The sequence below is a fragment of the Megalopta genalis genome, chromosome 18 (genome assembly GCF_051020955.1).
Source record: "Megalopta genalis isolate 19385.01 chromosome 18, iyMegGena1_principal, whole genome shotgun sequence".
Classification (NCBI taxonomy): domain Eukaryota; kingdom Metazoa; phylum Arthropoda; class Insecta; order Hymenoptera; family Halictidae; genus Megalopta; species Megalopta genalis.
This window is the reverse complement of record NC_135030.1, coordinates 976090-1002941: the sequence shown is the minus strand read 5'-3', so window position 1 is coordinate 1002941 and position 26852 is coordinate 976090. Positions and strand designations below refer to the sequence as shown.

At 34.2% G+C, this 26852-nt stretch overlaps 1 protein-coding gene across 2 annotated transcripts in view; it reads left to right on the top strand.

The window, feature by feature from the left end:
- The window catches only part of sm (heterogeneous nuclear ribonucleoprotein L), a 409478-nt gene that overhangs the window by 371956 nt on the left and 10670 nt on the right, over window positions 1-26852 (top strand). The window contains exons 7-9 of one of the 2 annotated variants that reach the window (XM_033484191.2): window positions 15681-15731; window positions 22106-22198; window positions 26297-26595. In XM_033484191.2, coding sequence (XP_033340082.1) covers window positions 15681-15731; window positions 22106-22198; window positions 26297-26595 — 443 coding nt within the window. The remainder of the gene's footprint in view (window positions 1-15680; window positions 15732-22105; window positions 22199-26296; window positions 26596-26852) is intronic. The other variant, XM_033484192.2, reaches the window with a different exon arrangement.

Sequence of the window (26852 nt, the reverse complement as noted above, 5' to 3'; positions counted from 1 at the left end):
GAGATCTCGGAGTTCGGTGTGGGCGCGAATTCCAGAAACGGAATCCGCGGCTACGAGTGAATGCTCCCCCTTTCGTTCGTGTAAATATTCTCTGTACGAACGCGGAAGATGTCGAAGCTTTTGCCAGCGAATAAAATCGCATTTCGTTTCCATAGTTCGCACACTTATTTGCGATTTTGCTTATCAAGATATCGTGTAGTCGATCTCGGTAGAGCGATCTTATTGTTCAGCGAACGCGACGCGAACGAAGGAAGTTCGGTTTCGAGTGAAACCGATAATGTATGGCGTGTGCACACGCTGGTTTATAGTGTACGATTAGGGGGCTCGATTAGGGGGCTCGTGTATCGGAGCACGGTTTTTCATTGATCGGCGATAACTGGCAGGATTTCACGAACGGAGAGTCAGCCGTGCTCGATTCTTATTGGTCACTGTTTTTCGTTAATAACTCGTCGACGGTGCCTCGGAGGACATTTTCGTAAAGGAAAAAGTTGCTTCGAATGATCCGAGGAACCCGCCACTTTTGGATTGCGAGACATTTTTGGGACACCCTGTGCTTCAATATCGACCGAACACTGATCCGCCCAAGACCCTCGAAACTTAACGTTCTATTTTGTCGCCGTCGATATTTATTTTATAAATGGACCTGTGCAAGTCTGCCCGGACCCAGCAATCGGTCAAAGAGGACAGATCGTAAACGGTACTACCGCAGACGGTTCGGCAGCAGAAACCCATCGGCTCACAGAGAAGCACCAGCAATGAGTTACTACGTACACATGACGTTATTAATTAACCGCAGAGTATAGTGGTTAGGTCACGATTGGTCACGTTGTGTAATCGACATTTCGAAATGACGGGGTCGCGTGTGCTTCTAATTATCCGGTTGTTCGGGGAAGAATCGATTAACAATTAGATAATATGTACTACTCGAGAAGAATGGGTTAAGATTCGCTTTATATTTATGTATACGATATGCGTTACGAATATCGATCGTTATATGTCCATTGTTATATTATTTGAACGCAACGCCTCTTTCATTAATTATACTGCTCGACGAGCTTCGAAGACCGTGTCGAAAATTCTTCCGCGTTGCACTAAACCGTTAATATTAAATATGTAAAGAGTAACAATGAACTAACAATCATTTCTGGCTTCGCTGGAATATTTTTTCGCTCTGCACTGTATCTGTTTCGATTGATTATAATGTATCCCTAAGTTAGGACTGGGAAACTATAGCGATAATATTATAATGGTATTTTTACTTGCAACAAAAGTTTATTAAATAGTGTAAAATTGTGTAGAATTTGTATGAACGTTGGAAAAATGAAAGACACGCGTTTTAATAAAAAGAAAATAAATTTTATAATAAATAAAGCTGAACTTCTGTTCGAGTAGATCTCAAACGATTACTCTATCGTTGATGCAACAACTATGCAACAGACAACAGTATTTCGTGCGAGTAGATTGCAGGTCTTTGTACGATATAAAAATTTGGAAGGGTGCTCGTAAGAAGCAGAAGTTGAACCAAATAAATTGTTTCTTTCAATAATTCTGGTAACGCGAAATTATGCCTTCGCAATTTTTTATCCCGACTACTCGTTTATGTTGTAAATACAGTCGATCGCGTGTGTATTCATCTACTTTTTGAAACACAATAATTTTCTTCAAGCTGAACTAAACGAATTGAATTTATTTTTTAGATGATGGCAAAAACTAGTCTACCAGACAATGACCGAAATAATTTTTTCCAATTTTATTATTACTTGGAATAAAGAACTCTCGCTTCTAAAAGCGAGATTTGCTCTCTAAAATCGTTTTCTAGATCTCGATAACTTGAAGCTGATGTCAACCAAGCACTAGTCGAGTTCTTCGCCTCTAAAAATAAATCATTTTTTAAAAATGGCAAAGTATATTCTATATATATAATATATTCTAATATCAAAGTATATTCTAATATTCAAATTCTATATTCTAATATTCAAAGTATATTCTAATATTCAAATTCTATATTCTAATATTCAAAGAATATTCTAATATTCAATTTCTATATTCTAATATTCAAAGTATGTTCTAATATTCAAAGTATATTCTAATATTCAAAGTATATTCTAATATTCAAATATTCTAATATTCAAATTCTATATTCTAATATTCAAATTCTATATTCTAATATTCAAAGTATATTCTAATATTCAAATTCTATATTCTAATATTCAAAGAATATTCTAATATTCAATTTCTATATTCTAATATTCAAAGTATGTTCTAATATTCAAAGTATATTCTAATATTCAAATTCTATATTCTAATATTCAAAGTATATTCTAATATTCAAATTCTATATTCTAATATTCAAAGTATGTTCTAATATTCAAAGTATATTCTAATATTCAAAGTATATTCTAATATTCAAATTCTATATTCTAATATTCAAATTTTTTCTATATTCTAATATTCAAAGTATATTCCAATATTCAAATTCTATATTCTAATATTCAAAGTATATTCCAATATTCAAATTCTATATTCTAATATTCAAAGTATATTCTAATATTCAAAGTATATTCTAATATTCAAATTCTATATTCTAATATCAAAGTATATTCTAATATTCAAATTCTATATTCTAATATTCAAAGTATATTCTAATATATATATGAAAGTATATTCTACGATAAATATTATTAAACGTATGAAAATTGTGTTATATTTCAATTAAAAAACGAACAGAACTTTCCGGTAGACCTAATATTATTCTTTAACTTGAATATATTGACTTTTCTCAAGATATTGGATCTCTGAAAGCACAAATTTCATTAAAAAGCGTAATGCAATAAAGAAACTGTATCCTGTGCATATATTACTGCGGTTACGTATCTATTACTGCGAGTAAAATACTGCGGACGTTCTGATTGCTGCGTGTCAAGATTGACACACAAACCATTTTCTTTGAAATGTACACACGCTGGCAAGAAGTCATAAGTAACGATGGAAAAAGTATATTCTACAATAAATATTATTAAACGTATGAAAATTGTGTTATATTTCAATTCGAAAACGGACAGAACTTTCCGGTAGACCTAATATATGCTTATAGAAAATGTCATCAGATTCGGTTGGCGATGTTACGAGCTACAAACAATTAACACGTTCCGTGCCACGTGTACCATCGATGGTACACGCTTGCATGTTTACTTAGTGAACTGAACAAATTGTTTACAAGAAATTTAGAACCGAAGAATCAATTTCCACCGCAAGAATGGGCGTTGATAAGTTTTTGTTACGTTGTTATGTGTACGAGAATTAATAATTGCACGTAATACATCAAGTTTTAGTCAAATATCAAAGTGTGAAGATTCGAGTAAAAAAAGCTCGGCACGGAACGTGTTAATTAGCAAAACGAAATAATTTAGAAACGCTTGGCCTATTTATAAAGAAATTCTTTCGTTTCGAAAGATGCCCAAATTTGTTATAGTAAAACTGTTGTACGTATATCGCATGAAATTGTTCCAAGAATGCTGCGCATTCGAAAAACGCGGAAACGCCTTCGGTGTATAATTTCGATTATTCGTCGTAATAGCAGCGGTATCGAATTGTTCGAGTGGGCGCGTGAAGCGTTTCCCGTATCGTATCAGACCTGTTGCTCTCTTTCACCGGCAGCTAAAAATTGCGTACAGCCGACGCGCGTGGCAGGGCGCTGAAGACCGTGGCAACGATCCATGCGAACCGACTAATTTTACGATTATCGCGATCATTTCGCTGGATACTGAAAGCTCTTTGGAGGCTGCGTCGTCATGGTGCAGTTACGAAAACTAGATTCAGCATTGGTACCTCGGCCACGAATGAATCATTATGAATGCGATAACTTCAAAGGTGGGAGAATCATTAACGCCACCTTTACTCGTCGAAATGATGGAAATTGTTTAATTCGCGTTCAGTGAGATTGCAAATATATTATACTTGTCTAGAACATTTTCCGACAAATATGTTTCTTCGAGCATATATATTATCGTAACAATCGCTAAAAGATCGAAGGAATATATTTTTGTTAATTTAGTCGAGTACTTTTACATAGTCACACTCTTTCGAACCCTATAAATCGACTACCTTTTTGCTATCTTCCCTTGCTGTATAAAAATATGAAACATTGAGATATGAATATGCATTAAAATGCGCGTGAAAAAGCTGCACTTTGTTACACGCGAACAGCTGCATTTAAAAAGACAATAAATTTCATTTGCGAATATTGTGGTTCCTTAAGTTATCTCGTTTTATGTCACGTTCTCACGATTTATTTTCAAGTCAGAAACTGTGGAAAGTATCCTTCATTCATGTTTTGTGTTATTAAAATGAAAAATAGTTTATTTTACGTTTCAGATTGCTAAAATAGAATATTTATTTTCATGCTTTAGCTTTATAGATCTCGCCGAAATAAATTATTTCATTATTTATGTTTTATGAAAATATTTATATTTACTTCACGCCTTAGCTGTGGATTATCAGAGTTCGATATTTTGTTTACTGAAATTGAATGTCTTATTCGAGATACTATTTTATTTGAATCGTGAAGAATCTGTTATATCAGATAGTATTACAAATATTTTCTCTTTCAAATATTTTTATCCAGCTGTGATCATGCTCGCCAATTATATTAAAAAATATATTCTAGTATATTCTATATATATAACTATATATAATATAATATAATATAATAATAATAAATATAATATATATAATAATATATATCATATTATTTATTATAATATATAATATATATATATAACATATATAATTAATAAATATAATAATATTAATATATATAATATAACTATATATAATATATTCTAAAATATTCTAAACAATATATAACCGTGATGGTATTCTACTATTATAATATATAATATATATAACATATATAATAAATAAATATAATAATATTAATATATATAATATAACTATATATAATATATCCTCAAATATTCTAAAAAATATATAACCGTGATGGTATTCTACTTACAGTAGTATGCGAGCATAAACCACGTGGCACGATGATGATCGATAATGAGATTACTTGCTCCACGCGCCGAAAATAAATATGACAATTCTGCTTCAGAAACGTTCGGGAACTCCGCGCGCAGAAATTGCACAATGTACATATCAGTATTGCAATTAATTAAACGATGGCTTAATCAATGAGGCTAGTTATTAGCGCGATTAATAGCCGTGTGCGTCCGATTGTTCCTGATTATCCAATCCACTTAGAGCCCGCGTTTATGGTCCCAGTTATGGTCCTGGCTCTGGTTCCGGTTTTAGTTCTGCTTCTAGTTCTGATTCTGTAGCGGCGATGGAAACAGGAAGCCAATCGTCGACGCGTGTTTCCCTCTCGGTTTGCAACGGCATTTTATGGGGTTGCGCAGCGGGTAGCCTGCGTGACGGCACGGTGCAGGTGTGGGTGGTGTAGGTCGATACAGCAAGGGACCTTGTCATCATTCGTTCCCGGCGACGCGTCCTTCATAAAACGGCCAGAGAAGAGAGCCACTCCAACTTGATTCGGAAAGGAAACAAAGGGACGGCGACACTTGTTCCGGGTTCGAGAATTCCTCGTTGCACACGTAACATTTAATCGCTTGGAATTTGTAGACGGCAACCTGCGCGGGAACGTCGCCGTTGTGTCTCTGCTAAGGCCCTGGTGTTTCTTCTCGATTTTTCCAGCGACCATACACCGTATACGCGTGGACCGTTTACTTCGAAAGTGGTGCAGAAGTCCACTTTCTTTCGTTTTCGAGAAAATTGAATGTTAGCAGATCCGATAATTAAAAAATATTGGTTAGTTTTGCGAAGTCTGGGAATGTTTGTAGTAATTTATCAATATGTAATTTGATCATATAAATTTCTTTTAGGCGAATTTAACTGAAATAGTATACAATTTCCAGGCTGCGAATGGGCTTGCATCACTTTCATGATTTGTCGATTGTAAATATCATTTGATTTTAATTTTGAAATAACAAATATCGCTTGAAATATATCTCGTATTAATACAATTTTGTTTATAAATAATAACAAGAAATAAAATAGGATTAGCATCTTTTATTTTGAACGTTAATTATATTTATATATTGTTGAACTTAACACAAGATATTGGTATTATTCATTATTTATGCTCTTCGTGTGGCAGTGTTTTGAAATATTCACGATGCACAGGAGGTATATAAGGTAATAGCTGCTGCCATATCCTTATATTTTTCGTATATGTAATAGGCTTGGCATCGTGACGGAAATTGTCAGGCCTTATAAATATATTTCCGGCAAATAAAGCGTTAATGTTGTTCCTCTAAATTGAATAAAAAAAAAACGGACCACCGATAACGGTAACTTTGCAGAACGTGAAAAGTATTGTAATAATAACAAGAAACGTAACTTCTATTTTTCACTCGGAGAAAATACGAAATCCCGGTAGGGACTTTCGCCCTCGTCAAGAAAATTTCTTGATCGATTTATCGTCACAACTAATCCGTCGTTTGATCGTTTCCCATTAAGCCCTCCGCTAATGTAGCCGTCGTAGCTCGCTCTGGCGTATGATAACAGAATTTCGTTAACCTATCTGAGGAGAGCCATCGGTTCCAATATCCGATTTTAATAGTCTCCGAAGGGGCTGCGTGGGGCAATTTATAAAGTTGCAAGTCACATTATGGCAGGTAATGGATCGTTAACTTCGCAGGATTGACGCGAGTTTCAGACGAACCGCGTCTTTGTCCTTAAGACTATCGAAGGAACGATCAGCAAAAACTAGATGATCTCTCTTGTTGCTTCTCACTAGACCGAGAGTTTTTTTTCTGTACTACGGTACAATGGACACCTTACAAACATATTGGGTTGGCAACTGAGTAATTGCCGATTTGTTCGATGAAATAACAAATTTTTTTTTACTTGGAACGAAGTTCAATCTGTAATGTATTTTCCATTTTGTTCGATGACCTTTTGCCATGTTACTTCTGAGAATGTTATTTCTAAGCTAATGCTATTTGCCATGCTATTTCTAAGAATAACAATATTGTAAGAAACGTGGAAATTGCAAAAACTTTGCGAATTGGAATGCCATGTTCTATTCGGTGCTTCCCATTTTTCAAATTTGTCTCGTAATATAATAATACATTATAATAATAATACATTATAAAAAGTGTATTCTATTGGATTGGCAACTAAGTAATCGCCGATTTGTTCGATGAAATACAAAATTATTTTTTACTTGGAACGAAGTTCAATCTGTAATGTATTTTCCATTTAGTTCGATGACCTTTTGCCATCTCTCCGACAACTTGAAAATTCCACGCTCGTAGAAAGTCTGATCCTTTTCGGCCAAAAACTGAGTTAAGTGAGATTTTACAGCGTAATCGTCATTAAAAGTTTTACCACGAAGGGAGTTGTCCAGGGATCGAAATAAGTGGTGATCCGATGACGCGAGATTAGGGCTATATGGCGGGTGTAACATCGATTCCCAACCAATGTCCATCAATTTTTGCCGAGTGGACAAAGACGTGTGCGGCCTAGCATTGTCCTGCTGGAAAATGACACCTTTACGATCGACCAATTCTGGTCGCTTTTCCTTGACCGCTGCATTCAATTTGTCCGGTTGCTAACATTCGCGGATAATAAAAAATAACATAATAATAATAATAATAATTTTATAATATAACATTTACGGATATCATGAAAATGGGAGTGAGAGACATCTATAACAGAAATCGGCAATTACTTATGTACCGAGTCTAGGCCAGAGTTGAACGTTTTTCGACAAAATTGAATAATGATTAAAATTATGATCGATCATTAATGAGAATAAATTATTCGAATAAAGTCATTGGTTACAAATGTTTTGTCCAAAGTACCATAGTTGCTTTTGTTAGTCACGTTGGAGAAAAATACTTTGATTAGTCATAATCATATATTGATTCTTGGTTACTTGATTACCGAGTCATAATTCATGGTAATTGTTTTATAATCGTTGATAATTTTCTATCTTTAATATCTGTAATAATTTATGTTGGTGTTGCGCCCGGAAATCGGGCATGATTCGGGCTCGAAATCGAATAAATTGTCAGACAAATACTTTGAGGTTTGAGTACCGATGAAGGTGAATTCTCATTTGTTTATTTAATATTGTACTATATATACGTAATATTAATAATTTGTGTTTACTTACTTTATGCATGGAAAAATTCATTTGTTCTATTATGTTCATATAAAATATTAATTTCTGTTAATTCAATTAAAATAAATAAAATCACATGTTATGCTCGCATGTAGGTATTGTTATTTAGTCGTACTCCCACGTATTACTAATTTTAAAGAATGATTATTAATATTTTATTAATATCTAGTTTTAGCTAATTTTTTGTAATATAGATCAATAACTAATGATATTATTTATCATATTAATTCATATGAATAACTTAATCAAGTTTTCTTAAATGACTACTGACTGATTCGCTCATTTTTAACGCATAATTACTAGTCATTATCAAACATTAACAAACAGATATTGTTATTAACTGCATTGTATGAATGTTGTATAATTAATATCTGTTAACATTAACAAATAGACAATGATATTATTTGCATCGCATGAAGGCTATATAATTATTAAATTAAACAACAAACGATAACAATATCTGTTTGTTAACGTTTAAAAAATTGGTCCCACTATATTATAGTACCATAAATAAACAAATAAGCTCGTTTAGAATGCAATAATTCATAAAAATATTTTGAACATTTTATTATTCATTTTTATCTATTTATAACTATCTCTTCTAAATGAAAACACTACAAATAAGTTAACAGATACACTTTAGACACGTCAAGTGAGAAAGATCACTTTGACCAGGCGGAAAAATCGGGCAAATAGCTCGATCAGCTCACTGTGTCGAAACGAAAAAATTAGGCCAAATTAAACGCTTGAACGGCCATTAAACTGAAAAGTCCATAATAGTTGATACCATTCGTACCCGAGCCGATCCAATTGCAATTTCGATTCTAATGAAAATCATCGTTGTCTTCGTGTGCTATATATATAAGAAACTACTATAATTCAAATCCCCGCTTCTCCGTAATGAATCTAAAAGTAAAAGTAGACACGGGAACGAACGGCCGGTCGGAACACGATTACCATTTGAAATTTCTCGAGAAGCCGCGCGGCGGACGTTTTTCCGTTGAATTATCGATCCTGCCGCGTGTGTGAGCGTAAACTCGGGCACGGTTTTACGAGCTTTACTTTAATTTATCGACTCGCTCGCGACGAAGGCGCCGGCCTATTGTTCGCCGTTCCATTCGCGGAATGAACGTGTCCAGAAATTAAGAGAGGTGCGCTGTATTTCAGCAAGAACGGGAGAGAACCGGTCCCGGGGGTACTTTTTCCAATCTCGAGGAACCGTGGAGAGGGTCGATCGCGGAACGTTTGTCAGCTGTGGACGGGGATACCCGAACCAGCAATCTCCATAGAGTCCTCCGCGAGACCTGCCCACACGAGTGCCAATATCCAGTCCCGCGGACCTGCAATAGCCGCTCTATGACCCGAATCAACTATTTTCATCGCTGTTAAATTTCGTCCGGTGTTTCTGTACCTCGGTTATTAAAATGCGGCCGACTTCGAATATTGCAACAGTGAACCGGGGCAATTTTGTTCGTCCGCTAACAATTTTTCGCTCGCCGTTTATACGCGATTGCGATTGGCCAGCACCGAAACGATCGGATCGGGCCAAGACCAGCTATTTCAGATGCATTCTCGATTACGATGAGCGAGGACGCGATGGACGGAGCTCGTTAATGCGAATATGATCGTCGCGAATTTCTGTTTTCGTTGATTCGTTTAATTTGTTTTTTTTTTTGTTAACTACAAAATTCGACGTGTACATATTTGTACACCTGTAAGGTGACGTCTATCGAGATATTATCATGCGAGCGTAATGTCAGGGTTAGTACCTGACATGACCATGATATAACGCTGTACATATTAGAGAAGGTCTCTTCGAATATTGCACAGTGAACCGAGCAATTTTGTTCGTCCGCTAACAATTTTTCGCTCGCCGTTTATACGCGATTGCAATCGGCCAGCACCGAAACGATCGGATCGGGCCAAGACCAGCTATTTCAGATGCATTCTCGATTACGATGAGCGAGGACGCGATGGACGGAGCTCGTTAATGCGAACGTGATCGTCGCGAATTACTGTTTTCGTTGATTCGTTTAATTTGGTTTTTTTTTTAACTAGGAAGAAGTCGTTCGAAAATGTATATATAGAGTGTTGATAACATTAAATTCGACGTGTACATATTTGTACACCTGTAAGGTGATATCTATCGAGATATTATCATGCGAGCGTTATGTCAGGGTTAGTACCTGACATAACATTCCGATTCCTTCGAAGAGTACGCTTTGTGTAATAATATCTCTCGTTATTGAAAGTATTAATAGTATAAAATTATAAAAATCAATTAAATTATTATTATTATTGTTCATGTTAAGGTTTTAACTGCTATTGATAATTTAGATAATTTACAATCGTTAAAATAATATAAATATTTTGGTACAGCAGACAGTTAAGATACCCTCGAATGTGTCCAAATGTGTGTGTAATTAGGGCTTTGTTTGTGTTCATAAAGTCAAGTGGCAGGCATAAAGTTGCTGTGTAAAATTGTTAATACTGTGCCAAACAATCTTGATTATAAAAATACAGGGTCGTATGAAATCCATTAATCTCTGATCCTTAAGAAAATGTAATTTTATAATCTACATGTCACTATCCAGCTACGCTTATATTCGTATATAACAGATTCAAAATACTATATCAGTATTATTAAATTCTTCTTATGTCCTTATAATTTGATAATATTTCAGCCACTCATTCTTGACATAAAAACATAAAGCACCGCAGTCTAATAATAACTAAGCTGAAGTAGCAATCTTACTGCTTCCGTTCTTCGTCTTTCATCATCCCGAAGAATCAAATCTCACTAATTGTTATTCTAGTAGTCGTCTTATTTCGATTTCCCTAGCGAAATCGTTGGTCCTTCTCCTCGTTACGATGGGATCCGAAGTAGCGCAACATTTCCATCGCAGGATTTTTAGGTATCAAAAATACACCGAACGTCCTGCAAGTCTGCGACAAACGTTTTATCATGCAACATCTCCATTTTACTGCGGAGAAATCACGGAGTACGTATATTCTCGTGGCAGGCAAATGGCTGAGAGTGCAATGACAAAACGAAGGAGGATAGAAAGAAAGAAAGATGGAGTAACAAATGGTCCTGAATCCAGCATAATAAATTACAAAGCCTAACAAATCTCCGCGAACGAACCACGACGTGTGTACCATTATCCGTTCGAAAAATAAACTATTACAGCGAACCAAATAATCGGCTCCGTGACGTCAGGCGCGAACTATTCTAAACACGATCCGTCAATGCCGGAAGAAGCTGGGTAACTAGAAAATTAGGACGCTCGTCATAGTTGTATCAAGATCAACAGAGCGATCGATACATCTGGCATGAAACCCTTGAACCGATTCAAACCGATCAATCTCGATCCCACAACTTCGTCGAGTCTATATTTAAAGTGTTTGATCGTGTAGGCGGTACGTTTCAAACGGACAAACCAATAGTTCGTTGCCTTCAACAAAAATGCGTGATCTGAAAACAGGATATGTGTTGAGTTGGCAACTAAGTAATTGCAGATTTCAGTTATAGATGTCTCTCACTCCGATTTTTATGATATACGTAAATGTTATATTATACAATTATTATTATTATTATGTTATTTTTTATTATCCGTGAATGTTAGCAACTGGACAAATTGAAAGGAAAAGCGACCAGAATTGGTCAATCGTAAAGGTGTCATTTTCCACCAGAACCAGCGATTAATTGAAGATGTTCGAGCTGTTCTCGCGCCCCGGTTTCGCATTAATATTAATTAAGCAAACTTTGTACGAATCCTTTGATTAGGGCCTAATAAATAACCTGTATCTTTGAATTTATTGATTATCCAAGAATTGCTGTTCTATTGGGTTGGCAACTAAGTAATCGCCGATTTCGGTTATAGATGTCTCTCACTCCCATTTTCATGATATCCGTAAATGTTGTATTATAAAATTATTATTATTATTATTATGTTATTTTTTATTATCCGCGAATGTTAGCAACTGGACAAATTGAATGCAGCGGTCAAGGAAAAGCGACCAGAATTGGTCGATCGTAAAGGTGTCATTTTCCAGCAGGACAATGCTAGGCCGCACACGTCTTTGTCCACTCGGCAAAAATTGATGGACATTGGTTGGGAATCGATGTTACACCCACCATATAGTCCCGATCTCGCGCCATCGGATCACCACTTATTTCGATCCCTAGACAACTCCCTTCGTGGCAAAACTTTTAACGACGATGACGCTGTAAAATCTCACTTAACTCAGTTTTTGGCCGAAAAGGATCAGACTTTCCACGAGCGTGGAATTTTCAAGTTGTCGGAGAGATGGCAAAAGGTCATCGAACAAAATGGAAAATACATTACAGATTAAACTTCGTTCCAAGTAAAAAATAATTTTGTATTTCATCGAACAAATCGGCGATTACTTAGTTGCCAATCCAATAGAATACACTTTTTATAATGTATGTATATTATTACACAACGTTCATGAATCTAGAGAAGAGACAATATTACGAGACAAATTTGAAAAATGGGAAGCACCGAATAGAACATGGCATTCCAATTCGCAAAGTTTTTGCAATTTCCACGTTTCTTACAATATTGTTATTCTTAGAAATAGCATGGCAAATAGCATTAGCTTAGGAATAACATTCTCAGAAATAACATGACAAAAGGTCATCGAACAAAATGGAAAATACATTACAGATTGAACTTCGTTCCAAGTAAACAGAAATTTTTTATTTCATCGAACAAATCGGCGATTACTTAGTTGCCAACCCAATACAAATAATTACTGAAACGATTAAAATCTGACATTTCGTGTGACGTGACCTAACGGATGCCAGGAAGCAAGTGTCTAAACTGGTCTAGAATCTGAGCATCCATCTCGGCTTTCTTGTGCTTTTCATGCAACGGAGGTGAGGGAAGAATATTCGAGGGGCGAAAGTTGGCACCCACGCGGGCTTTCACCCAGATGCCGCCGACACGTTCTTTCGTAGACGACCAAACACCTAGTTCTAGAACAATGGCAGCGTCTTTGGGATCTTTTTCAAGTTATGGCAGATGTTTACCTCGGAGCACCACGAGGAATATCTAAAGAACCGCTGGCAGATTCAGCGATGAGCGTTAAGCGAATAAGCTTGTTTACCCCTTTAGCGCCCGAGATAAGATCGTGAGAACCATGGAGAAAATAACTATTTTTTTTGTTTGTTTAATCTTCGTCCTTTGTATACGTTTGACACAGTTTCCACGAATACCGAAGAAACAAATTGTTCTATAGATCGTTACATTAGTTTCGAACAATATGAACGATCTTCGTTGAAGCTTCTCTCGCCTTAGGTTTTCATTCTCGGCGAACGAGTCTACAAAGTTAATTATTTATCGTTCCGTCTTATCAACTTTCGGCCATTGCGTCAGTTCGATGTGAAAACTAAGCTGACTTTCGTTAGTGTTGTACATTGAATTGCTAGATTTATAGGAGATTTTATACGTTTATGACAAAAATGATTGAATCAAATACGAAACAGTAAAGACATTTAAATAATTTACAAATATCCTTACGTCACTGTCAACTCGTTAAAATCATCATTTCGAATAAAAATCCGCGGTCTATTTCTAACTAGACCATGGATTTTACGCAGTGACGAGAACAATTACAAGATTAAAAGGAAAATCGTGAAGACATCAGAAAATTTATTAAGAAAATTAATTAATAATTATTAAGAAAATTATTAAAAACTAAGCTGACTTTCATCAGTGTTGTACACTGAATTGCTAGACCGCAGATTTTATACGTTTACGACAAAAATGATTGAATCCAATACGAACCAGTAAAGACATTTAAGTAATTTACAAATATCCTTACGTCACTGTCAACTCGTCAAAATCATCATTTCGAATAAAAATCCGCAGTCTCTATTTCTAACCAGACCATGGATTTCACGCAGTTGCAAAAAGAATTACAAGATTAAAAGGAAAATCGTGAAGACATCAGAAAATTAATTAATAATTATTAAGAAAATTATTAAAAACTAAGCTGACTTTCATCAGTGTTGTACACTGAATTGCTAGACCGCAGATTTTATACGTTTACGACAAAAATAATTGAATCCAATACGAACCAGTAAAGACATTTAAGTAATTTACAAATACCCTTACGTCACTGTCAACTCGTTAAAATCATCATTTCGAATAAAAATCCGCGGTCTATTTCTAACCAGACCATGGATTTCACGCAGTTGCAAAAAGAATTACAAGATTAAAAGGAAAATCGTGAAGACATCGGAACATCGACGACGATCTTATACCCCATGAAAACCGTTCACCTAAATAGCTATAGTTTTTTCCCTTCAAGTCGATATCGTATACATATCCTAAAAAGTCTGGTCCTAACACAGACGCGGTACATCCATGATCGAAACAAGCCCACCCAGCCGCGTTCAAGCCAGCTTCCGGTGCACTTGGTCTCACGACACTCGACTCGCATGTGGCCTGTCAGATGTTTTCCTTCGACCGGGCATGGGCTGTCGCTGCGAGATAGAATCTCCCCGCGCCGGTCTCTCCGCCGAAACCGATGCCGTATACAATCGGTCTATATTAAACCGCATTACGTACACGGCTGGCTACGTCGACGTGGAACGGGATAGGTGCATGGGATGGGGATGGGGACCACAGGGATGGGGATGCGCGAAGCGATGGGATGGCACGGGACGGGGCGAAGCGCGAGTTTCTGCTCGTGTTAGTGCACGGACGTCAGTGATGTCGGCCAGGTTGCTGTAACCTGTATTGATTTCGAATATTCGGTATCGCGTGCCGACACTCGACGCATCGGTGCAGCCCGCCGAGGCCGATGCATCTTCATTCGGGAGGGACCGGCCGGGGATCCGGGCTCTATCGCCGTTGATTTCATTGCTCCCGCGGCAGAAAAACCCCTCATTTTTTGCCGGCCATCTCTCGAACCGTTCCGAATGATTCGCGGAACATTTCCTCCGGGCGCTTTTTACCGAATGCAAATTTTCGTGCGCGCCGATGTGTCATCGACGAACATAATGACATTGAAAGTAGCAATGACATCCGCGGAATTTAGAGATATTATTTCACACCTCTCATTTTCAATATTGATTATTAGAAGAGAAAAGACATTCTCGTTTCTCACAATTATCTTTGACGATTTTTATTTCACATAGAGATCTGTGCAGTCTAGCGATAACGCGATTTTTTGTTTACATTTTGAAGAATTCACGAGTCAGATTATTTATTATAGCGCAAGAGCTTAACGCAATATACATAGAATACATAACGTTTCGCGCATAAATGCCAGTTAATTTATTTAAAAAAAAAATACAAATGTTACTAACCCTAGAACGTATCGAAAAAAGCGCTAACCTTTACACTTTCCTAAATAATCTCCACTATTTTTCTATATATATCAAATTAATGAAGAGTAAACGTTGTTAAATGTACTTTAAAAAGCTCCTTCTTTATTCTAGTTATTGTTCCAACTTTAAAGAATATATCAGAAGAAGAAAGTAATATGCCTGGTTAGTATTCTCAAGTTCGTTTAATAATTTATAGATAATCGTTACGAATATATTTATACATATTATATATACAATATACATATAAATAAATATATATATATATGTATTAATACACATATATAATATATATATATATTATATTATATTATATTATATTATATTATATTATATTATATTATATTATATTATATTATATTATATTATATTATATTATATTATATTATATTATATTATATTATATTATATTATATTATATTATATTATATTATATTATATTATATTATATTATATTATATTATATTATATTATATTATATTATATTATATTATATTATATTATATTATATATATTATATTATATTATATTATATTATATTATATTATATTATATTATATTATATTATATTATATTATGTATTATATATAATATATATATACATATATATATTATAATATTTATACATATATACAATGTAACTCGGTATAATGATACAATTGTGCAAGGGACGAGTACATGACAAGATAAGTCGAAGATATAGAGCAAAATTGTTTCGTTTCTAGCTTTGTTCTCGAGAAAAATGACACGTTTAAATACTATTTATAAACCTCCTATGTGCACATATACAAGTAAATAAAAACATATAATATTACGTATGATATCAATGCTATCTGTAAACGACATACAATTTCCATGAAAGTCCCTTCGATCGCAACACGATTAAGTGATTTTTTTTTTCAAGTTACTTAACTTATTTTCTACTGTAACGTCGGTTTGCATATCGTTAGAGGCATACGGCTTGAAGTGATCATTACCAGCTTCGACGAGGCGATTATCAGAAAGGAACAATCTTGCTTTACCGAGCGTAATTTACTGTATACTAATTGCTCCATTCATAACACCATACTTGACAATCGAACGTTGTCTCCGAGAAACGTTATTGCAAGAGGAAAAAATACAGCAGATTCTGCCTAATTGAAAAATAGACAATTCGTGAAGTGGAGTGAAGTCATAAAAATAATATAAAAAGTGGAGGAGTACCACGAGGGACGATGTTAAAATAATCGTTTTTTCTACTACTTTTCATACATTAATGACACATCGACATAAACACGCATTAAGTCAAAAAATGTCCCACATTTTTTTCTATAAAATAGTATTGTCATAAGAGAAGATTGAAACTAACAATTAGTTCAATATATGTCGTTGGAAACGAGATCTCGAGTTGTAATAAAGGAAACGATGTGCTAGAACAGGGGTGTCAAATTCGCGGCCCGAGATGAACATTTTTGCGGCCCAGTCAATATATCCGACGCAAAGTAAAAATCAAATAGAAATGTGAATTAGAAATTTTGAAAGTGGTCTCGGCCAATCAAATTTCTCCCGAAATAGGAAAGATAGTATCAGAGAAGAGATGTCAAGTATCAGGACGTAAACAATAATTTAACTTTATATATGTTTATTACAATATACTAGTCAAAATAAAAATATTTGTTTCTATGAACATTGATTTTTTTTTTTTGCGGCCTACCTAAAGTTAAGTATTGTTTATTTGGCCCAAGTTAGCTTTTGAGTTTGACACTCCTGTACTAGAATGTTGAAATTGTATTCTCGAATTTTTTGGTCTCAATAGTATCGCCAGTTTTCGAGGAATAATAATAGGAATAATAATAATAAAGGAAACGATGTACGATGTAGAATGTTGAAATTGTATTCTCAAATTTTTTGGTCTCAATAGTATTGCCAGTTTTCGAGGAATAATAATAGGAATAATAATAATAAAGGAAACGATGTACGATATAGAATGTTTAAATTGTATTCTCAAATTTTTTGGTCTCAATAGTATTGCCAGTTTTCGAGGAATAATAATAGGAATAATAATAATAAAGGAAACGATGTACGATGTATAATGTTTAAATTGTATTCTCAATTTTTTTTTAATAATAAAGGAAACGATGTAGAATGTTGAAATCGTATTCTCAAATTTTTTGGTCTCAATAGTATTGCTAATTGTCGAGTAACAGTGGTTTAAAAACCGAACTGATCTAAGTCCTGAGTGACCTAGTATGACATACGTATTTCGCGATGGCGGTTAATAACATAAAATAATATATAATATAAAATAATAACTATCATTTTTTCTGCTACTTGACGACGACCCGAGGAAAAAAACTCAATGACGTGAGCACATTTGTTAAAATCTATAATTATTCAGACCGATCAGTAACCACATTTCTTCTCAACCGAAGAAAGCTCGAGTCATCTTTAAATGGTTAATGCGATGGCTCGTGTTAACGAATCTACCACATCAACGTAGATCTGCAAATCAGCCTTGATGGAGATAAGAGGAAGCCCCATCGGGCTCCTATATTAGACATTACGAATTCAAAGTTACCAGTTTCGCTTCCCAGGAGACAGTCCTTCACCGCGCTACATAATACTCATCAGCAGTTCTAATTAGAGAATCGTCCAAGACAGGCCTGGATACTTGTATCCGTATAGGTCGGCAGTATCGCAGTGACATTTTCAATCTCGGAACTGCTGAACACTTTTGACGTCCGTAAGAATGGAACTACGAATCGGTTGCATTACGAATCTCGTGGATACGAATCGCTGAATCTTGTAGCTCTAATTGTGCCGTTTATTTTGAAAGCGGCATAAGTCACTTTGTTTTGAAGTCGATTTATTTAAGGGTTTGTTGTTTGAAAGTTCTAACTATCGAGAAGATTTACTTGGATTTGTTATCTCAGGATACTGATATTTTTCTCGGTATAAATAATTTCGTATAAACATGAAAAAATCACCACTTTTCATTACGGTAAAGTGACTTATGCCACTTTCAAAATGAACGGCTCGATTAGTAGAACGCGGATCTTCGTAGAAAATAAAAATATAATATAATATATATAATAATAATATATAATATATAAACTATAATAATAATAATAATAATATAATAATAATAATATAATAATAATAATAATAATATAATAATAAACTAATAAAATATATATAATAATAAACGGAAATTAAATAAAAATAAATTGTTTCTCGTGATCATTTTCATAAGTTCAAAATACTACGACAGTATCGTTAAATTCTTCTTATGTGTCTTCATAATTTTATATTTCAGCTACTCGTTTTGCCATAAATGCAACCAAAAAAAATCCGTTGTCTACTTATCACTAGACTAGTATCTTTGTTCATTTACGGATGAGCACGGATTTTTGACGAAGTCCAACAGCATTTTTATTTCGTTTTCAAAATTTTCCAGTTGCCGAACGTATCTTTTCATTATCTCTAATTTCTATGTACATAATGCGAATAATGTGAATGAGAATTTGTGTAAAGGTCCGTCTAATTATCATCATAAGGTGGTTGGAAGCTAGTCAAAACGAATCAAGCAGATATTCTAGCGTAAATTGTGTTTTCGTTTAACTGATTTTTTGCGAACAGACTGTGACGCCTTTTGCAATCAAACATTTATTTTAATCGAATTTATTGCAATCAAACTTTTATTTACAATATTTGTGTCGGCTCAGAAAGATTAGAATTGGTGGCACTGAATACTGTCGCACACGGTTTAATTTTGCAAAGATCGTCCCCTGGTACCGATTATCGCAGTTATTTATCTCAAATGAGAAACATATAAGATTCTTCATTACGTACGTTCGACTATAACGAATACCAGAACAAAAGAAAATATCAAAAAAAAAAATATCAAAAAATCGACAATTAAAAGCATGGCGACACTTTGAAATTCGATTATTGATTTTTCAATATTGCAGACCTTAAAGAATGTAAGAAATAAAAATTTCGATTTTTGAAGGCAAACGGTTAAGGAGACTTTTGAGATATCGTGGACACCGTTTTCGAAAACATAGTTTCGTGAAAATCGCGCTTAAAGTTTTGTATGCCAACGGTCGTTCATATTACGAAATATCATAATTGCGGTCAGTGATTTTTTTGTCACCGATTTTTCGTCGCGTCCTTCGGCGAGCTGTAACTTTCTTTTAATTTTAACAATTATTTTATTTTATTTTAATAATTATTTTAATAATCATTTATGAGCCTAGAATTCTTCAAGAAAATGAAAAGAAAATCAATTTATTCGAAGATATACTCTAGCATAACTTTTAACCCTTTGCACTCGAAGCCATTTCAACTATAAATCTAAATTAATTTTTTCGACTTATGGTATTTCCAATTTACATGACAAAGTGCATTTTATGCGTATGAAATTTAGTCCTGTGATTCGTACAACAGTTGGACTCTTAATAATTCTTTATATCTAAACTTTGATAATATAAAAATTATCTTGAAACGTGATATAACAGTTTTTTTTTTTTTTTAGCGGTGCCTCAGAGTCACCGCTCGAGTGCAAAGGGTTAATAATATTCCGAAAAGCACAATTATCTGATTCGAATAGGTTATTTTCTTCACAGTCGGATCTCGGCGCTGTACTAACAAACACCCCAACGTCGCTGAGAATTCCACTTGGAGACGTGAAAGATGAACTAAACCATCACTCATAACCATCCGTATCGTTCAATCTTTCTAGACTTGTTCGTTCTTGTGTGGCCGTAGTTGGATTATCCTATCTTCACTTTCACGAATGTGCATTAAAATAGACTACGTTGAAGTAGTCGTTTAACCCCTTGCCTTACGAATTATTTTCGAAGAAACACGAGTGTGCAGAGAGACTTCTCTCTTTGCGAGGAGTTTTTACACAAATTTAAAAAAATCTCTGCTTCAGATATCTATTAAAATATCTCTGTTTTTTTATTTGTAATAAAACAGAATTAATAAAGTAATACTGATATTAAATAAAAATCGGAACAAATCCTGTTTAAGTTACAATGAAATTAGAAAAGAAAATTCTCAACTGTTTATTTTAATTTTCTTAATATTTTCTATAATAATTCATTATAATCGATGATTGCAGTTATTTATCGCAAATGAGAAACATATAAGATTCTTCATACGCAAATGTTGACACTGTTTCATTTGTAATAGAACAGAATTAATAAGGTAATACTGATATTAAATAAAAATCGGAGCATATCCTGTTTAAGTTACAATGAAATTTAAAAAGAAAATTCTCAACTGTTTATTTTAATTTTCTTAATATTTTCTAATAATTCATTATAATCGATGATTGCAGTTATTTATCTCAAATGAGAAACATATAAGATTCTTCATACGCAAATGTCGACACTGTTTCATTTGTAATAGAACAGAATTAATAAGGTAATACTGATATTAAATAAAAATCGGAGCATATCCTGTTTAAGTTACAATGAAATTAGAAAAGAAAATTCTCAACTGTTTATTTTAATTTTCTTAATATTTTTTAATAATTCATTATAACCGATGATTGCAGTTATTTATCTCAAATGAGAAACATATAAGATTCTTCTTACGCAAATGTCGACACTGTTTCATTTGTAATAGAACAGAATTAATAAGGTAATACTGATATTAAATAAAAATCCGAGCATATCCTGTTTAAGTTACAATGAAATTAGAAAAAAAAATTCTCAACTGTTTATTTTAATTTTCTTAATATTTTCTAATAATTCATTATAACCGATGATTGCAGTTATTTATCTCAAATGAGAAACATATAAGATTCTTCATACGCAAATGTCGACACTGTTTCATTTGTAATAGAACAGACTAATAAGGTAATATTAATATTAAATAAAAATCGGAGCATATCCTGTTTAAGTTACAATGAAATTAGAAAAGAAAATTCTCAACTGTTTATTTTAATTTTCTTAATATTTTCTAATAATTCATTATAACCGATGATGACAAAATTTTAGATAGAAAAAAGGCAACAGAGAATGTGTAAATGTATGAGCCGTTTATTTTGAAAGTGGCATAAGTCACTTTGTTTTTAAGTCGATATATTTAAGGGTTCGCGTTTTAACACGTTTCAAAATATGGATGCTAACTTTCGAGAAGATTTACTTGTATTTGTTATCTCAGGATACTGATATTTTTCTCAGTATAAATAATTAATAATAATAATTTTCATTACGGTAAAGTGACTTATGCCACTTTCAAAATAAACGGCTCATATTAATGTTTTTTTTTCAACAGTTGGAATAAATTTATATGGTTCTCCTAAACATTTAAACGCGCGGCGAGCGTCAGCCGTCAAATTTGAGTTCGGCATAGAAAACGTTCCACGAGCGAGAGAGGCTCGTCATTTCTATTATAAGTTCAAATTATATTTAGTTGTTTGTTATCTTTGATACCGTTGCGATTCTCGCTCGCGCTAACGGTATATATATATCTATCTATATCATTTAAGTGGAAGTTTTTAACGAACGTTCGAAATTAAACGAGACACGCTTGCACTGTTACAGGATCGGGCGCGCACAAAAATGACGCGACCGGAAATGGAAGGCCGGCTCCCCTTTTGGCGGAACCCAGATACGGTGCCGCGCCCCAACCATACGGTAAGTTTGCTCTGGGCATCGCCCCTCTCCATTCATCCCTTTGATAGCCAAATTAAGCGAATCAATTGGTTTCAACCGATCGACCCCTCTGCCGGCTACCGATTCTTTTCGCCAAGTATGTACTTACGAAATCAAGGACTGCTCGATCGCTCGCAAATCGAAGGAACTGCACACCGATGATTAACTACTCGAATCGATGATTCGCCCTGTTAATTGATCATGCGCGATCTCTCTCGTGTACTCGATAGTTTTTAGCGACAGCACGCTTGGCTTCCGCTTCATCTCGATTGCTAACCAGGTGAAATGTTTGTCAATATTTTCGACGATCGAAAACCAAAGTTCCGTGTAACGAAGAGAGTTTTATGATTATCAAAAGTTTCAATTGATTTCAACGTTGCTATCTTTTCCGAAGCAGAATCTCGCACATTGCACGGCTGCGGCACAAATGCTTCGAATTGAAATTATTTGTTTCGAATGTAAAATTGAAAAATTTTTAAAACTGTGTTCGAAGCATTTACAGATGTTTGGGAATTTCACGAATATTATGCGATTTAGGAAAGCGACGTATTTGAAGGGCCATTATTTGTATTAATTTTTTTATGTATTAAATAATAATTTCATGTATTAATTCTTCGACTACGATCGCATATACGTACGCCCACGCGAGTCTATCAATACGCACGAAAGGGGTAAATATACGCTACACCAACTTGTCACTGTGTTAAACATGTCAAATGGAACTTGTTCTTCATAATCGATATCGAACTTTTTTTCTTTACGATTCCTCTTCGCAACGATATGCGACAGCCAGTGACAGCCATGATTTGTTTATTTCGCTTTATTTGTTTATCGCTGGTTCTATCCGAGAGTATACGCCGGAATCAGAGGGTTAATTATTAACTCTCGCCGTTAGACTAAAAAATCGTTGAAATAGTCAAAAATGTCTGATTAGTAGACAGCGGATTTTATGCGTTTATGATAAAAATAAATAGATGAAATACAAAACAAAGACATTATAATCGAATATATGGATATTGTTACATTATTTTCAACTTGTTACAATTCATAAAAGGGGAAAGACATTTTCGTGTAATTTGTATCTTTTATAGTTCTAACTTGTAACCATTTTTAGTTTGCTTAGACTCGTAATCTATCGATTAGGTTGAAAATCTACTTTATTTTAATCTACTTTACTATCTATCCACTCTAGTTAAAAATTCTATCTACTCTATCTACTCTATTTAAATCTACTTTATAAATCAGCTTTATTTTGTGTTATCACAAGGATTGGAAATGTCCAGGAATAGTCGAATGAGAAAAGAGAAACGATAAATTCTTACTAAGTGGAAGAACACTATCTCTATTTCCCAATCGAAGAAATAATATATTTCACCTATATGGAACAACATTTTGTTCAATGATTTCGATATCTGCACCGTTTCGTATAATTCTGTAATTCGTGTAACTTGTGCAACATTTGTAACTTGTGTAATTCGTGTGGATTCGTGTAACTTGTGTAATATCTGCGACTTGTACAACCTAGACACCGAAGCTGGCGGCACGCTTCGGTTGCGAAGTCTAATTCGTATCTTTTATAGTTAACTTGTAACAATTTTTATTTTGCTTAGACTCGTAACCTATCGATTAGGTTGAAAATCTACTTTTTTGTTTGCAACTTTATTTTGTGTTATCGCAAGAAAGGAAAGAGAGACGATAAATTCTTATAAGTGAGAGAAAACTATCTCTATTTCCCAATCGAAGAAATAATATATTTCACCTATATATATATATTATTATTATATTATTATTATATTATTATTATATTATATTATAATTATATTATATATATTATTATATATAATATATATTATTATTATATTATATTATAATTATATTATATATATTATTATATATAATATATATTATATTATATATTATTATTATATTATATTATAGTACATTATAAATTATTATATATATATATATATATATATATATATATATATATATATATAGAGAGAGAGAGAGAGAGAGAGGGAGAGAGAGAGAGAGAGAGAACAACATTTTGTTCAATGATTTCGATATCTGCACCGTTTCGTATAATTCCGTAATTCGTGTGACTTGTGCAACATTTGTAACTAGCGTAATTCGTGTGGATTCGTGTAACTTGTGTAATATCTGCGACTTGTACAACCTAGAAGCAGGCGGGGCACGCTTCGGTTGCGAAGCAATCGGAAGTTATTATCGTGAATCATTGCGGAGAGCAACGAGACCAAAGGACAGATTTCGACAGCAAATCAATGGCGTAATTGTAGCGGAGTTATGTCGCGTTCACAAACTGCCGGAACTATAACTGTAGACAAAATCCAATCCCGATGGTTGCGACGTTGACTTAAAGAACGGCGGCCGATACAGGGGGGAGAGGGGGGGGGGCCCTTCTGCAACGAACGATCTTCGATCGATTATTAAGGTGGTCGACGACGAGTAATAATCGACGCTGTCTCGAGCAAAGTTATCGCGATGACACGATGAAGATATATTAATCCCCGGAGTCATTACTTAGAAAGTCGGACGGAATAGATCCTGCAGTGTCTTAACTGACAGCGCAACAAGATTTAAGTTACGAAAGTTACCCTGGAGTCGCTTTAGACCTAATACGAAGTTACCGATACAACTTTTACGCAAAAATCCTCGTGGCATATAAGCGTCTCGCGCGTCATGATCTTTCAATGTGTATACCACATGCGAGGAGAGCAAGTGTGCCAAAGCTAAGTTCGCGATGAATGAACTGCGGAACTTAGCGAGCGCATTTACAGGGTGTAAATATATTTTACAGAGATTATGAAATACAAGATTCGTTCGAGTATACTATTTTCATTTTGTTCGTTGTTTATTAAAACCCTGGAAGACGGGAATATTATTATTATTAATTATTTTTATTATAAATTATTATTATTATATTATATTATATTATATATATTATTATTATATTATATTATATTATATATATTATTATTATATTATATTATATTAAATTATATATATTATTATTATATTATATTATATTATATATATTATTATTATATTATTATTATATTATATCACAAATTATTATTATTAATTATTTTTAACAATATACACGCTTTGTAACACCATACAATCGGTATATAATGTATTCGTACACTTTTTAAGATCGGGCAATAACTTTTTTATGATCGGGCCAAGCGATCTAAATTTTGGTGGGATTGTAGAGGAATTAGTTTAATAGTTAATGGTTGGGAAATTGTTTTAAAAAGTTGCCGTTAGTTATCATATGTGATGAAAGAATTCACTTCACTTTTTTAATTAGAAAAATATATTTATACGTTTGTTGTTGCAGATCGACATTTTCTATAAAAGAAATATTCTCCTATGTATGCTGAAAAATTATTAGTTCAGCAGATAGTTTATGTTTGTGAATTTTTAACGTGGATTTTGCTCTGCCATAAAAGTGCATATTATATGCGTTAAGGTTCTCACAATTTGTAAATATCTGCTAAACTAATAATTTCTCGATATCCATAGGTCGATACTTCTTTTATAGAAAATCGTCGATCTCTGCAATTCAATATTTAACAACATATCATTATAATAGCATATTATAACATATTATTATAATAGCATATTATAACATATTATTATAATAGCATATTATAACATATTATTATAGCATATATAACATATTATAATATCATATAATAACATATTATTATAATAATATTATTATAATAATAAATATAATAACAATACATATTATAATAATTCAATATTTAACTCTAACTGGTGCCAGATAATATCAACGGCCGTCGGTTAAAATTTAATCGACGATACATGTACAATACCAACCAAAGACGACAAGGCGTAATGAAATCTCCGGGGTGAAAGGAATTAATTAAAAAATAATAAAATTAAATGTGCCCGCGATCGAGTCCACCCTAACCGGCGGCGCGCCACCCGATTTTCATAATTCGTGCGGTTGAATGCGAGCGTGGCCGAGAATCGTATCGAAATGAAATCTGTCTAGACAAAAGAAGTTAAATATCCTTTCTATTGTTTCAGGATCTACGCCACAGGTAACTTTCCCCCCGGGTGCTGGTCACGATCGTTACGAGGAGAATTTCAATGGACCAGCTACGTACGCAGAGCCGTACGTTGAGCGTTATGCTATTAAGAGTGATTTTAGCGGTCGAGACCCTTTACACCCCACGCCACCACGGCCTGGTTACGTACCCACCCTAGGGCAGACCCCACCTTCAAGTACGCAGGGTTCAGTGATGATGGTATACGGTTTGCAACCGGATAAAGTAAACACCGACAAACTCTTCAACCTGTTCTGCCTCTACGGAAACGTGACGAAGGTACGTGCACGCATCCGCTAAATCTATAATCCGCTAAATCATAACCTTGACATAACCCGCCAATTCGGAAATGGCGGGTTCCTCGGATCATTTGAAGCAACTTCTTCCTTTACGAAAATGTTCTCCGAGCCACCGTTAACGAGTTATTAACGAAAAACAGCGACCAATAAGAATCGAGTACGGCTGACGCGAGGCGGCCCAGCCAACCAGCGCGCGAAGCCCAGTTCCGCTCATTGGCGCGGTCGCCTCGCGCCAGC